The sequence below is a fragment of the Narcine bancroftii genome, chromosome 7 (assembly GCF_036971445.1).
Source record: "Narcine bancroftii isolate sNarBan1 chromosome 7, sNarBan1.hap1, whole genome shotgun sequence".
NCBI classification, from domain to species: Eukaryota; Metazoa; Chordata; class Chondrichthyes; order Torpediniformes; family Narcinidae; genus Narcine; species Narcine bancroftii.
This window is the reverse complement of record NC_091475.1, coordinates 57,362,621-57,379,319: the sequence shown is the minus strand read 5'-3', so window position 1 is coordinate 57,379,319 and position 16,699 is coordinate 57,362,621. Positions and strand designations below refer to the sequence as shown.

Below are 16,699 nucleotides of genomic sequence, written 5' to 3'. Positions count from 1 at the left end.
TCAGAGGTTTCTCTCTGACTCCAGCATCCCTTCCAGCGCGCACCCTGGGCAGCGATTATGATGTCACAATGCACCAGGTGACTGAGTTCATGGTGCCCTTATAGGGGCGTGTTGAATTTGAATAAAAACTGTCATTAATGACCCTCAACATGGTGGCTGTGTTTTTTCCACTGCTCACACCGGCACAATGGTGACCCCGACATTTTTCTAGACTCAAACCATAGATTTAGCAGAGGTTAATGCCGTCTCCATCAAGCTTCCCCCCTTTTGGGCCCATTGACCCAGAATGTGGTTCGGGCAGGTGGAAGCACAATTTCAACTCCACAACATCTCCTCAGACGCCACGATGTTCTATCATGTCATAAGCACTCTCTGGACCAAGATACAGCAGCAAGGGTGGACAATATCATTCACCACCCCCCCACCCCCTGGCTACAGGCAAGTATACTGCCCTCAAAAACCTGCTGCTTGGAACTTTCAGTCTAACTCTCCAGCAAAGGGCTTGCAGGCTCCTTCACCTCGATGGGCTTGGGGACTGTAGTCCATCAGCACTGATGGATGAAATGCTGGCCCTGGCTGAAGACCACAAGCCTTGTTTTCTCTTCCACCAGATATTCGTGGAACAGATGCCGGAGGACATCCAGCTGCTCCTCACAGATGAAGACCTCTCGAACCCGAGGAGAGCAGCAGTCCATGTAGATGCTCTCTGGCGCATGAAGAAGGAAAACAAGGCAACCCTCAACCAGGTGGCATGACCAGGAGCCAGCTGACCACAAGCTGCTCCCAAGACCAAACCAGAGGAGGACCAGTCAACCCGGTGTTTCTACCACCAGCGCTGGGGAGCGAAAGCCCATAAGTACCGCCAGCCCTGCGGGTTTCAGGGAAACAACCATGCCAGCTGCCATTGATGGCTGTGATGGCTGGCCACACAAACAGCCTCCTTCATGTGACGGACAGATCCACCGGCCACCAATTCCTGGTGGACACAGAGGCTGAGCTCAGCATCCTTCCCCCCACAGCATTAAAGACTCACACTCGATCTCGAGGTCCAACCCTGTGGGTGGCCAATGGCTCAACCATCAGGACCTACGGCATCCGCAGGGCATAGATCCAGATCAGGAAGGAGAAGTTCCACTGGAGGTTCATCCTAGCCTCTGTGGGCACCGCACTGTTAGGGGCCAAATTCCTCAGAGCTCATGGCCTACTGGTTGACATGAAGGGCAAAATGCTGGTCAACACCCACCCGACTCCACCCAACTGGACACAGCAGAAGCCCACAGGCCCAAAATCGCCACTGCAGCCACCGCCAGGGACGAGTTAAATGAGATCCTCCACGAATTCCCCGCCATCTTAGAGCCATGGTTCAATGCCGCCATGCCCAAGCATGGGGTCTCCCACACAGGGCCCCCCCACTGCACACTAGACCCAGACGACTGCTGACCAAGAAACTCCAGCAGGCAACACAGGAATTCTCCAAGCTCCAGGAACTGGGAATCATCCGGCGCTCGGACAACGCCTGGGCATTGCCACTCCATATGGTCCCAAAATCATGCAGGGGCTGGAATCCATGCGGGGACTACCGTCGGTTCAATGATGCCACCACCCCCGACAGGTACCAAGTGCCCACATACAGGACTTCTCCGTCAACCTCCACAGCGCACGGGTCTTCTCTAAAGTGGACTTCATGCGGGGATACCATCAGATCCCAGAGCATCCAGAAGACGTGGGTCTTCCGGTCTCTTTGAGTTCCTGCGTATGCCCTTCGGTCTAAAGAACATGGCCCAAATGTTTCAGTGCCTCATGGACATGGTTGGAAAAGACCTGGACTTTGTGTTCATTTACCCAGGCGATATTCTCATTGCCAGTCGCAACCGCGAGGAACACAAAGCCCACCTCCACACACTCTTTGCCCGGCTGGCGGACTTTGGCCTCACGGTCAATGCGGCCAAATGCCAGTTCAGCAAGGAGTCCCTCCAGTTCCTGGGGCACACCATTTTGGCAGCTGTGGCCGTGCCAGCACCAGAGAATGTAGCGGCTATTCAACGATTCCCCAAACACTCCACCCTGAAAGGCCTCCAAGAGTTTGTGGGGTTGGTGAACCTTTACCATCGTTTCATCCCTGGAGCTGTGCGCACCATCTGCCCATTGTTTGTGCTCATGGCCTCCAAAAAAAAGACTTTATTGTGGTCAGAGGAGGCGGACAGAGCTTACATCGTGACAAAGGAGGCTCCAGCCAGTGCTATGCTGCTGGTGCACCCATAGCCAGAGGCGCACACGGCGCTCTCTGTGGACGCTTCAGCTGCGGCAGTGGGTGGGGGGGGGGATTCTGGAACAGTGGCTCGATGGACAATGGCGCCCGCTGGCCTTTTTTAGCTCTGTGATCGCAGAACTGGGGTAAAGGAGACAAGGGAAGAATAATGTGCAGACAGAAGAGATTTAGCATTATTTGGCATTGTGTTCAGCACAAGCATTGTGGACTGAAGGGCCATTTCCTACATTATTCAAGGTTCAAAGCAAGAGAGAAAAGTAAATGTAAAGAAATCAAGTCAGGTCAAAATCTATCAGATTGAGCTGTGAAAACTGGTGTGCAAATGTTCTGTCAGCAACTAGTGTAGTGCAGAAATGAATTTATGGAACTTTGTGATGCAAAGTGTTATATAGTCAGGATAATGTGAACTATTTTGAAACTGTGTAAGAATACATCCTTCTCACTGTAGTAAATGAAGTGTACCATAGTGGGGCTCATGCATATGAGTGTGTGTGAGATGGTGGAAGACATCAGTTAGTAAAATCTCTTCTGTTATTTGAATCTTCCATCTCTAAGTTATTTAAGAAGCCTCCCAAGTTACAAAGAGACATAACACAAGGTAGGGGAAATATGCCCACTACAGATGCTGCAGGGGAAGCAAACGCACTGAAATGCACAATAACATTAATAATGGAATAATAAACTGCAAGGAATCCCTGCAAAAGGCATAGTAGCCGAGGCAGCTTTCTCTGTGAGGCCGTGAAAGAAATGTTCTTATGCAAGCAATCTTTAAAATGGAGGGAGGACTAAATAATAAATATCCCAAATAAGTTTTCATAAGGAAATCTACAAGAAATACACGTTCCCAAACAAACAGACAGGATTAAGGAGGAAACTCATACCCATTTTCTAAGCAGGATCCAGTTAAAAACTCTGAATTTGAATTCAAATTCGGCCGTACTTTTTTTTTAAACCGCTCAAACCACAGCCGTTTAATGTGATATCCAGTTACATGAGGCTGTGGTGACTAAAGTATCTGAAAAAATAACCATATAACCATATATAACCATATAACAATTACAGTACGGAAACAGCCCATATCGGCCCTTCAAGTCCACACCGATTTAAATTCCACCAACCTGCTCCCTGCCCATAACCCTCCAACCTCCTCACATCCATGTACTCATCCAATCTCCTCTTAAATGACAGAATTGACCCTGCTGCAACTACCTCTTTCAGAAGGTCATTCCACTCAGCCACCACTCTCTGAGTGAAGAAGTTTCCTCTTGTGTTACTTCTAAGTTTTATCCCCTAACCCTTAACTTATGACCCCTTGTTCTAATCTCCCCTACCCTCAAGGGGAAGAGCCTATTCACATCTACTCTATCTATTCCCCTCATAATTTTATTCTTCTTTGGCTTGGCTTCGCGGACGAAGATTTATGGAGGGGGTAAATGTCCACGTCAGCTGCAGGCTCATTTGTGGCTCACAAGTCCGATGCGGGACAGGCAGACATGGTTGCAGCGGTTGCAGGGGAAAATTGGTTGGTTGGGGTTGGGTGTTGGGTTTTTCCTCCTTTGCTTTTTGTCAGTGAGGTGGGCTCTGCGGTCTTCTTCAAAGGAGGTTGCTGCCCGCCGAACTGTGAGGCGCCAAGATGCACGGTTTGAGGCGATATCAGCCCACTGGTGGTGGTCAATGTGGCAGGCACCAAGAGATTTCTTTAGGCAGTCCTTGTACATTTTCTTTGGTGCACCTCTGTCACGGTGGGCAGTGGAGAGCTCGCCATATAACACGATCTTGGGAAGGCGATGGTCCTCCATTCTGGAGACGTGACCCACCCAGCGCAGCTGGATCTTCAGCAGCGTGGACTCGATATATATACCCCTATTAAATCCCCTATCAACCTTCTATGCTCCAATGAATAGTCTTTAAACTTCTATCGCTTGTAATTAAACATGGAACGGGTAGGCCAGATATGCTCAAGGTGGATAGAAGCTTAAAAAAAATGTCTCAGGAAAAGAAAAAGTGCAGGTATTCTGGAATTGAACTGTTTCTCCACAATTGACAGAGCAACACACAGGATTAGACTGGCAAGATGCAATTTGTCCATCAAAAGATAGCATGTTGAAAAAAAAACAGAAAGATCCTGGGGTTTGACAGAGAAGGGAATGCAAGAAGGGGCAATACATTCTACATCTCTAATGAATGTTAATATTAAGCCAGGTAGATATGATTAACTGAAGAAGTATCACATGCACTCTTTCCTTAAGTTTATTAGCAAACCAGTTGTTTTTATTTGGATTACATTCCCATCAACTTTGTCCTCATTTTCTGATGCCTGCTTACAAACTAACGTGTTTCTTTAAAACAAATATATGTCCATCTCCAACAGGAGGAAGAACTGAAGGCTGTCAATCCACCAATCTAGAGATCCTCGCCCAGTACCTGCACTTCTGGACATTTGACACACAAAAAAAAATGCAACAAACATTTAGTTCCATGAAAATGATATGGTACAAGAAATACAAGCCAACATCATTCCTGTTCAAGTGCAAAGAACAAATCGAGGAGAGGCATGATCAATAAAGAGTAACAATGCAAATGACTTAATGTTCCACACGATAACTGTGACAACGCTTCAAAAGTACTGTACTCCGTTGGATAATCTTTGGCTATTGCGAAGGTCAAGAAAACATTCAATAAATACAAGCTACATGAATGTAAAATGAAATTGTAAGCAAGAGAAATGCTGGCAGACATGTAGCCAGTCAACAGCAACACACAGAGAGACAACTAGGAAAGGTAAGTCCATGGAAGGGAGCTGTGTGCAGCCAGAAAAACAAAAGACGACGAGGGATTAAGCATTCCAAATTGATACTCCTGTGTAGTGCACAAATGGCAAAAGAAACTAGGGGATAGCTGAGTTTATCTTCAGTTGATTCAGTAATAGGGAAGGGAATAATATCAAGAATAAGACCAAAGCAAATAATTTGCTGTTTCTCACCATCCCCATTCAGTGCGTCCCAAGGGTTGGTGCAAAAAAACCCAGGCCTCCTACTATAATTGGATTCACTAAAATATGCAATATAGTACCAGGCAACATACATGCAACCTTGATATAATTCTCATTTCCATATAGGTGCTGTTCCTACTTCACAAAACCCAAACACTGGCACATGAGGCAATCTTTGGATATAGCCAATCTGGAGTCCATTGAATAATTAAGAAGAAAAACTGCCTCCATGGATTGCATTGTTTTCACAGTCATAGTTGTACAGCATAGAAATTGACCCTTGGCCCATTATGTCCAAGCTGACCTCTTCATCCATTTGCATTAAAATGGTATCATTCTATGCCAGTGGTTCTCAACCTTTTTCTTCCCACTCACATCCGACCTTAATTAATCCCTTACTCATCACAGAGCACCAAAGGCATAGGGAATACTTAAAGTGGTATGTGTGGAAAGAAAAAGGTTGAGAACCACTGTACTATGCTAGCCATTTATGTCCTTAACTAAATGTCTCTTAAATAATAAACGTATTTGATTCCACCACCTCCTCTGGCAGCATCTTCCAGATATGGTGGTGGAGGTGGCAGGGTGGCAAAGTTAGTAGTAGTGGTGAGCACAATGCAATTATAGTGCCAGCAACTCGGGTTCGAATCCAGTGCTATACGTAAGGAATTTGTATATTCTCCCCATGTCTGTGCGTGTTTCCTCCAGGTTCCTTCCTCATTCCAAAGACGTGCAAGGTTAGTGGGTTAATTGGTCACATGAGTGTATTGGGGTGGTGCAAGCTCATGGGCTGAATCTCTAAATCCAAATCATATCTAACCTATTTTCTTTCTTTTCTTCTTTGGCTTGGCTTCGCGGATGAAGATTTATGGAGGGGTATGTTCACGTCCGCTGCAGGCTCATTGGTGACTGACAAGTCCGATGCGGGACAGGCAGACACGATTGCAGCGGTTGCAGGGGAAAATTGGTTGGTTGGGGTTGGGTGTTGGGTTTTTCCTCCTTTGTCTTTTGTCAGTGAGGTGGGCTCTGCGGTCTTCTTCAAAGGAGGTTGCTGCCCACCGAACTGTGAGGCGCCAAGATGCACAGTTGGAGGCGATATCAGCCCACTGGCGGTGGTCAATGTGGCAGGCACCAAGAGATTTCTTTAAGCAGTCCTTGTACCTCTTCTTTGGTGCACCTCTGTCTCAGTGGCCAGTGGAGAGCTCGCCATATAACACGATCTTGGGAAGGCGATGGTCCTCCATTCTGGAGACGTGACCCACCCAGCGCAGTTGGGTCTTCAGCAGAATGGATTTGATGCTTGCACACTCTGCCAGCTCGAGTACTTCGATGTTGGTGATGAAGTCACTCAATGAATGTTGAGAATGGAGCGGAGACAGCGCTGATGGAAGCGTTCTAGGAGCCGTAGGTGATGCCAGTAGAGGACCCATGATTCGGAGCCGAACGGGAGCGTGGGTATGACAACGGCTCTGAACACCTATTAACTGTGTAATAAAATTATCCTTAAGCTCCCCTTCAAATTTACTGACTCTCACCTTAAAACTGTGCCTCCTTGCTTTTGATATTGGTTCCACAAGGAAAAAATTGTAACCATCTCCCCTCTCAAATTTTTTTTCCACTCACTGCTCAGCCTCTTCGTTCCAGGGAAAACATGACCTGATCTATCCAAACACTCCCACATTAAAGGACTTCCAACCAGCATCATCCTGATGAATCTCCCCTGCACACTCTCCATTTCAATGGCATCCTTCCCACAGACTGTTGGAAGCAGAGTGGCTGACAGCATTACCAAGTATGCTAATCAATCACCGTGATGTACGACTTTCTTAATATTCCAGAAGCTGTCTCACTTCAACTTGATTTTTCAGGGGATTCTTATCGGATGTGGGACTGCACTTTGGTCTTTTATAATCCCAGAACTGAGAAAGGGCGCAAAAAGGCAAATAAGAATGAAGTCCCCTGCTACTTCTCTTGTCCCAACAGAATCCTGGCTGACTGCCCATTTCCACTCCTGCTACTCCTCTTGTCCCAGCAGAACCCTGGCTGACTGCCCATTTCCACTCCTGCTACTTCTCTTGTCCCAGCAGAACTGGCTGACTGCCCATTTCCACACCTGCTACTTCTCGTCCCAGCAGAACCCTGGCTGACTGCTCATTTCCACTCCTGCTACTTCTCTTGTCACAGCTGAACCCTGGCTGACTGCCCATTTCCATGTACAGCCTACAGAGAAATGTTGCATCACCCCATCACCTGCATTTACCAACAAGTGCTGCTCCAGAGATAACTACACTCCAGAAATTCAGCAGTGCAGAGGAACCCGCGGAAATATCCACAGCAGAGCTGGTGGATTGGGAGGTTTTGGTTTGGAAGATGGAAGGCAGGAGGGCAGCAAGGTGAGAAAAGAACTCAATTTTTCAAAAAAACTCTAGCAGCTGAGTTCATTCATCATCCTGAAGATTACTTTGGGAATGAAAAGACCTTGCTTATGTTCTGCAAGCAATTCAATGTGAGGACAACTCCTGTTCTTATTAGGTCAGATGAACTCACAAGATGCTCTGCTGTGAAGTAAAACAAACAAGGCTATCCCCAGCATATATATATATAGTGCAGTTGCTATTGGGTCAGCTTCCTAACATCTCTGCTCTTCCAGAGACGTACTGCACAGGTAGCGAATACCAGCAAATGCAAACAGTTCAATATATAAATGAAATACAGTAAAACCCCCAGTATCCAGCACCCATGAGAATTGGTAGATACTGGTTAAGTGAATTTGCTGGTTGCTTGAGATTGCGTGTTGTGTGAATTGGCAAACTAACCATGATGGATCAGGGAGACGCCAATGTTAAATTTCAGAATTTTCGACCTATTTATTTTACGTAATTTTTTTGCCGGTTGCTTGAGGCTGCCGGTTGCTTGAATTCCAGAAAATGGGGATTTTACTGTACATTTTTTTTTAAACCAACCTGTTCTGGCTGATTAGTGTTGGAGGAAGGTATCACCGTCCAGATGACGTTCAGCTGATTCAAAGCTGCACTTGTTGTGAAGGTACATTCCAATACAGCTGTTTGACCTCTGGCGACCTTTACACTCGTATTACCCACAGTAACTTTTAGCATCTCCACCCAATCTGTCAAGGAAAAGTTAACATTTACATCAATGCAACACAACCATCTGATACCATGAATGACTGATGATCACTATTGATTTAGTTGTGCACTGATCATGAACTGTTCATGGAACACAGTTTCACCCACCTCTGTTGAAAATACATTACAAACCTATAAACAGAAAGATTAATGATAAAAGTTGTGAATTTGGATTTGAAGTCACAGATAGGTCAGTCTGCGCTAGGAAAGCTGCTTTCCTTCCCCAAAGAATATTCCTAAACCACTGCACAAAAGCAGGTCACACAGCATCTATAGGAAGCAAGGGGGTAACCCACGGTTCGGGCCGAGCCCCACTGTGTCTGCAGACTTTTCTGTTTAACTCCATTAGCAACCTTGTGACAACCTGATAGATTCATGGTCAACACTTAACAGAAAGACCGCTGTCTGTCCGGGTCAGTAGCAGGATATCAAGCACCGTCACGCTGAGCACTAGCACACCTCCCTGCTTGTGAGGCCAGCCCGCTCCTGTTCATGCTACTGCATCACCAGATTCAGTTCCAACAGTGTCATCGAGTTTACAGATGGGACAACAGTTGTTGGCCTCATCAGCAACAGTGAGTCGTACTTCAGAGAAGAGGTGGATAATCTCGTGAAATGGTGTAAGAGGAACCACCTGAGTCTCAATGTGGACAAGACGAAGGAGATCATCGTGGACTTCAGGAGGACCAGGAATTACCACCCTCCACTACACATCAACAACTCTATGAGAGAGTGGAGAGCACCACGTTCCTTGGAGTTCACTTAACTAGTGACCTACCTGGACACTCAACATCTCCTCACTTGTCAGGAAGAAGCAACAGCGACTGCATTATGTCAATCTTCTATCAGAGCTTTATTGAGAGTGGCCTGGCTGGTTGCATCACCGTGTGGTGCATTTGCTGCATAGAAATGGATCGAAGGTCAATCCACAGGACCATAAGAGTGGCAGAGAGGATCACTGGAATCTCCCACTTCCCCGTCGATGTGATCAACCAGGATCGTTGTCTGAAGAAAGTGCAAAGAATCATTGAGGACCCCTTCCACCCCGCACACAGCATCTTTCAGCTGCTCCCGTTGGGGAAGAGATACAGGAGTATCAGAGCCAGCTCCATTAGGCTGAGGAACAACTTCTTCCCACAGGCAGTGAGAATGATAAACGACCTAAAACTCTACTCACACTATCAAAGACTCTCATTTTTACTAAACAATATTTATTTATTCATATAGACATAATACTTGTCCTGAGTGTGTATTATTTATCCTTATGTGTGTTATATCTGGTTGTGCGTCCACATGTTTTGCACCAAGCACAGGAGAACTCTGTTTATTGTCAGAGAACTCTGACAATAAGCTTGACTTGAACACATCTTTTTTTTAAACTTTATTTAAGATTTTCAAAATACATAAAAAGATACAAAAAAAATCAAAATAATCTAAAACATAAACCCATCCCACCCTCCCCCCCCCCTCCACACCATGCCCCGCAAGGGGAGCCAAAAAAAAATATAACCACCGAATACAGAAATAAACTAAATAGTATCTAAAGATATTTCTAAACCCATACATTTCAAATAAGATGACCACATCTGAACAAAAAGAGCATAATTATCATACAAATTATATGTTCTTTTTTCCATGTAAATACAGGATCTCAATTCATTGGGCCAACGAACTATATTTACTACAATACCACAATACACTTCCATGCTACCGCCAGTGCTAGACGAACAAAAGCTATCTGAAACTTATCCAACCCCAAACCAATCAACGAGACAATATAACCCAATAAAAAAATTTCTGGATCTAATGGTAATTTAATCTTAAATAATTTTTCAAAAAATACTCTAATTTTTTACCAAAATGGTTTGACCTTATCACAAAGCCAAACTGAGTGCAAAAATGTTCCAGTATGCTGTCCACATCTAAAACATAAATCTGAATTACTAAATCCATATTTTTTCAATTTCTCAGAGGTCAAATACAACAGATGCAAAAAATTATAATTAACCAAACTATATCTTACATTAAGCAATTTAGTCACCCCCATTTGACACATAGTTTCCTATTCTTCCTGAGGTATATCATAAGATAAATCCCCTTCCCATTTATTTCTAGATTGATTTAAATTTGGTTTATCCATGCTATCCTGCAACAAGACAAGCATATCAGAAATAAAATCCTTTTTTAATGAATAAGAGATCAAAAATTCAAATTTCATTAATTTAGGTATTTTCATTTCTCTTCCAAAATTATCCCTTGCCAATGCTCTAACTTAATAATACACAAAGAGTTCGCTGATATTCCAATTTTTTCTCTAAGTTGGTTAAAAGAAAGAAATCATCCTTCTTCAAAACAATCCTCTATCACCTTTATACCTTCAAGCTCCCATTCCTTTAAATACCTATTATTCAATGAAAAATGAATGTCTATTTTGACTTGAACACATCTGATATCATTTCCATTTACCCCAAAACTCATAGTGAAGTTAGTCTCTGGATCAGTGGCCCATGCTTCTGAGTATTAATCCATTAATTTGTGTCTTAAACTTCAGCCAAGACAGAAATAAATTTTACCGAAAAATTGCCCATATCTTTTCCAAATATTATCTTAAAAATGTTTGCATGAGAGGAGTGGGGATCTCAGTATATCGCTTGACCCAGAAGGCAATGCACCCATATTACTGCACTGAACTCGCAATTGAGATGATGACCACAATTCCCAGGGGTCTGATCCAGCCCCTTGATCATCTGACTTTCATACATTTGTGGGGAATGATTTTCCTCTCGATTTTGGTGAGATGGATTGCAACTGAAGCACAGAAATTTGATGTATTCCTAAATAATCAGTCTTCAACTATGATCTTAGACAATCACTTTTATCAATACCATACGTACAAAAAAATGTTAAACACCCAAAGATGTTTCTGGATGACGATAAGAAACAAGACCCCAATAATTGATTTTTATCTTTATCTTTGGTCCAGAAATTGAAATTAAATAAACAAGACTGGAAACATTTTAATACGCATTAACCATTAAAGGAAAATCCTAATCCATGTTATTAAATCATGGAATGTCTGAAGAGAGGAACCTCTTTCTCTACTCTACATTGGAGACTGGATGCAGACTGGGAGATCGCTGTGTTGAGCACCTCGGCTCTGTCCATCTCAACAGCATGGATCTCCCAGAGGCCACCCATTTCAATTCCCCGTCCCATTCCCTTGCCGACATGTCTGTCCATGGACTCATGCACGGCCACACTGAGACCACCTGCAAATTGGAGGAACAACACCGGACTGGGCACCATCCAACCGGATGCCATTCGTGTCAACTTCTCTTGCTTTTGTAAAACCACCCCTCACCCCCCCCCCTCACTTCTCCTGTTGCCTTCCCCAGCTTTCTCTCTCCCTTTTCCCAGTCTCCTTTCACTCACACATAATCAATTCTCACCTTCCCTTATCATAACTTTTTGTTGATCTGGACTCCTCCCTCCCACCCCCCACCCACATCCAACCAGCTCTGTTTGCATTGAGATTTCCTGCTTTTAGCTTATTCTGCTTTTTCCTTGAAGAATGGCTCAGGCCCAAAATGTCGGCAATATATCTTTACCTCCTGTAGATGATGAAAGACCGGCTGAGTTCCTCCAGCATTTCAGTGCTTTATTTATATATACAATCACAGCGTCTGCAGACTTTTGTCTTTCACCCAACCTCTTTCTGAACTTTCCAAACAATGCACAATTCCATTCTGCTCAGGGGCACAATGCTAATTGTTTAAGTGCTGGAGCTCACCAAAAACGACGAAAAGGAGGTGCCAGAGCGGCCCCATGAGATGCCAGAGCGGCACTCCCGTGAGCTCCGGCAACAATGCACCCCCGATTCTGCTGATAGTGTATGGTGGATAAAACCAGGGAAGTTTTGTTTATTGTACTTGTGAAAAAAAACTATTTATTTCATTGTAAAAACATAAAGGTTAAATGGAGAAAACAAATTGCATCATTTCTTATCCACTGCCCAACTATCATGTCTAACACACCCAGCCTGACAGCTTTAGACTTATCTAACATCCTTGCATTGAAACCAATTCAAGAACTAATTAAACTTCGAGTCGCAATTTTTCTGCCCAGAAACCAGCCCGTACCTAAATTTTTGACTTTATAACCTTCAAGTTTCAAGTTTATTGGAGCAGCAAAGAGAGCCATGATGATAAATAACACAAAAAACAGCTGTTCTCTCGAATTTTGCCCCAGTTTGCCTGCTGCTGCTTCATTTGCTGAAGGCAGATTCTTCATTCATATCAATTATGCACCAAGTGAGGGCTATACACAACAGGGGTTTTCTTATTTCTCTTTGAGTTGGATTTACTGCAAGGAGTAGATCATTAACAATGACAATGCCACCGTTCCATGAATAAAGGTGCCAAGTTCTCCTCATTATTTATTGGCAGAAGCAGGTTTGAAATTTAACTTGACATAATTACGAAGTAACAGAATTTCAAATGTTGTAAATTCTGTCCCTTTTACTGAATTTGATCATCACACAAATAAACTCATGTCTAAAGGTTCATTTCTGCCATTGATTTGGCCAGAACTGACATTTCTCAGTCAGTATCTGATCATTCAGAATGCATAACCACTCACTGCACTTTGCCTGGATTTAAAACCGATTCATCCATCACTTGTACGTGGATCCCAGCATGCTCTCAACTTAACAATTATCGATCCTATTTCACAATTCCAGAGTCCTGCATTGTCATGTAATCATACTGGGCAAGTAATACTACACAAAACTGCCTTCTGCAATGCTGTAATGCAAAGAGTTTCCAATAGTGTTACCGGCACTCCTTCTGCTAAGAAGGAAAGAGAATAAAAAGAAAATCCCTTCAGAGTCGAGTGCCCGAGAATTCGTCTCCTGCATTTCCGCCGGCTCTGCGGCCCCACAGACTCCTGTTCGATCCATCAGCCCCCAAGCTCCAGGTCTAAACATGATCAGGAGGCCTTCAGTGCCTGTGCCCTTCGGATGCCCCTATTTCCCTTCAACACATTCTCGATTCCCAGTTTCGATACCTGGTTCCCATGAGCCAGCCCACAGCCCATGTAGGTCCCCTGTCCGCAAGTCGCCCGCAGCCTGTGTGGGTCCCTAACCCGCCAAGCACCTCACTGGTCCACTGCCATGGTCACTGTCGGGACTTCTCCTTCTCGATCGGGAGGGGGGGGAAATGTTCGCCGCATTATTGGTGCCAGTCCGCTACTATCCCAGAGTGTGCAACCCCTCATGGCTGCTGCTAAGCACAGGCACCGCCATCTTGGGCATAGACCCCACGGCTGGAGGATTTTAAAATAAAACATCATAGATTCCTTTAACAGGCTGTTTAAAGCCTGTACAGAAGCTGCCGGCATCAAGACTGGGCAGTTGAACCCTTCAGAGTAGTGCTGTGTCTCCACTCTCCAGAGTCTGCCGCAGTGGGATCACTGCCATTAGAGTGACCCCACCATTTTTAAAATCTGATCGTGAAACCGTAATATTAAAAACTCGTGAAAACCCCACCCAAGTTTGCATTCAAATTTTGTACAAGGGGAAGTTCCCAAGGGAAATCAGGCAGTAACGGGTCATCTATTTTTTTTGTTATTGACTTGATGGAGGAAACCTTTCAACATATACATCCGGCTTCTGATAACCAAATGCTGAGCTAGATTGTTGATTGGCACGTACCGAGAGGAAAACTTTGTTTTGCATGCTATACAGGCAAGTCTATCTGTAAAGTGTACAATGGATACTTCAAGAATAAAACCCACCTGCAGGGTATGGAGTCACACAAGGCAGGGAAAAGTGTTAAAGAGAAAAGTATAGTTAACAAGGCATCATCTTTTACAAATGAGGGGCAGCATGTTTGGCAGTTAGCTCTATGCCATTACAGCGATCGGGACTGGGTTGGAATCCCCTGTGCTGTCTGTAAGGAGTTTGTTCATGCTCCCAGTGCCTGCATGGATTTTCCCCGGGGGCTCCAGTTTCCTCCTACCATTCAAAATGTGCCAGGGGTACATTGAACAGTATGGATTTGTGGGCCAAAATGTTCCTTACCCCGCTGTAATTATAATTTTTTTTATTGAATTTAAATTCAGAAGTTCATTCAAAAGTTGGATATCAGCAAGTAAGAAACTGCCCTTGAGCCTGGAATTTATGTTTTCAAATTCAACTGCGGGGGGTGAGAGGATGAGGTAGGTCTTTTAACATACAGGTTGTTTTTCCAAGGCATCAAGTGAAAATGGAGTTGATTTGCATTGTAACCTGAACTTCATGAACAGCTCTCCACAATTTTCTTGCAACCCTGGGCAGAGTAGTTCCCATACAGGATACTTTCTATTTTGTGCATCTATCAAAATTTGCAAGGGACACTGGAGATGTGCCAAATTGCCTTTGGCTCCTGAGGAAGAAAGGCAGCGGTGCAATTTCTTGGACATTGCATTAAAGTGGTTGGAGACTGAGTGAAATTAATGCCTAAAAACTTAAAACTTTCCATCTTCTCCACAGCTGACACACACTGGGGGATGTGTCTCCTTCTTCTTGCCCCACTCTTCCCTGCTTCTTTTTTAAATTTTTTTTAAAATTTTTCACACTGTGAACTATATCAATCAAAATACATACAAACATTTCCCTCTTAAATATGCACAGTGGTCAAGCTGAGAACGAGGAGAAAGAAGACAAAATGGAAGAGTTTTTAGCTAAAATTGAACAGACGAAATTGCAAGAAGAGGAGCAAAACAAGTTGATAAAACCATTTGAAATACAGGATATATTAAAAAAGCTGCCGAACAATAAAACGCCTGGAGAGGATGGATTCCCAATAGAATTCTATAAAACATTTAAAGAATTATTAATCCTCCTCTCCTGGAAGTAATGAACCAGATAGAAGAAACACAAAACTTGCCAGATTCATGTAAAACAGCAATAATTACAGTAATATCAAAGATGGGGAAGGATCCACTAAAACCAGCATCATATAGATCAATATCTCTACTTAATTCAGATTATAAGATAATAGCAAAATTATTAGCAAACAGATTGGCCGACTGTGTACCAAAAATAGTAAAACAAGATCAAACTGGATTTATTAAGAAAAGACGAACAGCGGATAATGTCTGTAAGTTCATTAATTTAATTCATGCAGTTCAAGGAAATAAGATACCATCAGTGGCTGTTGCTTTAGACACAGAAAAAGCCTTTGACAAGGTAGAATGGAATTATTTATTCAAAGTATTACAGAGGTTCAACCTACCAGAAAAATATATTAATTGGATTAAACCATTATATAATGAGCCATTGGCGAAGGTGACAGTAAATGTATCGAACCAATTTAAATTAAGTAGGTCAACTGGGCAGCAATGTCCACTATCTCCCTCACTGTTCACTTTACCAATAGAACCATTGGCAGAACTGATAAGAACAGAAAATAAAATAAAAGGGATAAAAATAAAGGAGAAGGAGTATAAAATCAGTTTATTTGGAGATGACATCATAGTATACTTAACAGAACCAGAAATATCAATAAAAGAACTACTTAAGAAATTGAAGGAATATGGAGAAATATCGGGGTACAAGATCAACGCAAATAAAAGTGAAGCAATGCCAATCAGTAATGCGGATTACACAGAATTTTAAAAAGAATCACCATTTAAATGGCAAACACAAGCAATCGGATACCTAGGTATTAGATTAGATAATAATTTAAGCCACCTATACAAATTAAATTATCAGCCATTAATGAAGAAATTACAGGAAGACTTAGAACATTGGAAAGAATTGCCATTAACATTGACTGGGGGGGGGGGGGGGGTAAATTGCATTAAAATGAATGTCTTCCCAAGGATACAATACCTATTTCAATCATTACCAATTCCCTTAACAGAGAAATTCTTCAATGAACTAAAGAGAATAATAAGGATTTTTTTAAGGAAAGGGGGGAAACCAAGGATAGCATTAGATACATTAACAGAGTGGTACAAATGAAGTGGTTTGCAGTTACCAAAGTTTAGAAGTTATTATAGAGCAGCACAATTAAGGTATTTATCAGATTTTTATCAGACAAGGGAAAAGCCAGATTGGACTAAGATAGAGCTAGATAAAATAGGGGAGAAGGTACCGGAACATATACTTTATAAGTTGGATGAAAAACTGGTGCAATATAAAAGTTCACCAGTACTGCATCATTTACTCAATATATGGAAGAAGATTCACTTAGAAAGGAAAAAACAAATTACCAACTACCAAAATTATTATTGACGCAAAATCAACTA

The 16,699-nt window shown here is 43.2% G+C and overlaps 1 protein-coding gene across 5 annotated transcripts in view; it reads right to left on the bottom strand.

The window, feature by feature from the left end:
- igsf11 (immunoglobulin superfamily member 11) overlaps positions 1 to 16,699 on the bottom strand; it is a 268,270-nt gene that overhangs the window by 107,842 nt on the left and 143,729 nt on the right. For all 5 annotated transcript variants that reach the window (XM_069890201.1, XM_069890204.1, XM_069890205.1 and 2 more), the window contains exon 2: positions 8,225 to 8,388. In XM_069890201.1, the coding sequence (XP_069746302.1) occupies positions 8,225 to 8,388 (164 nt within the window). The remainder of the gene's footprint in view (positions 1 to 8,224; positions 8,389 to 16,699) is intronic.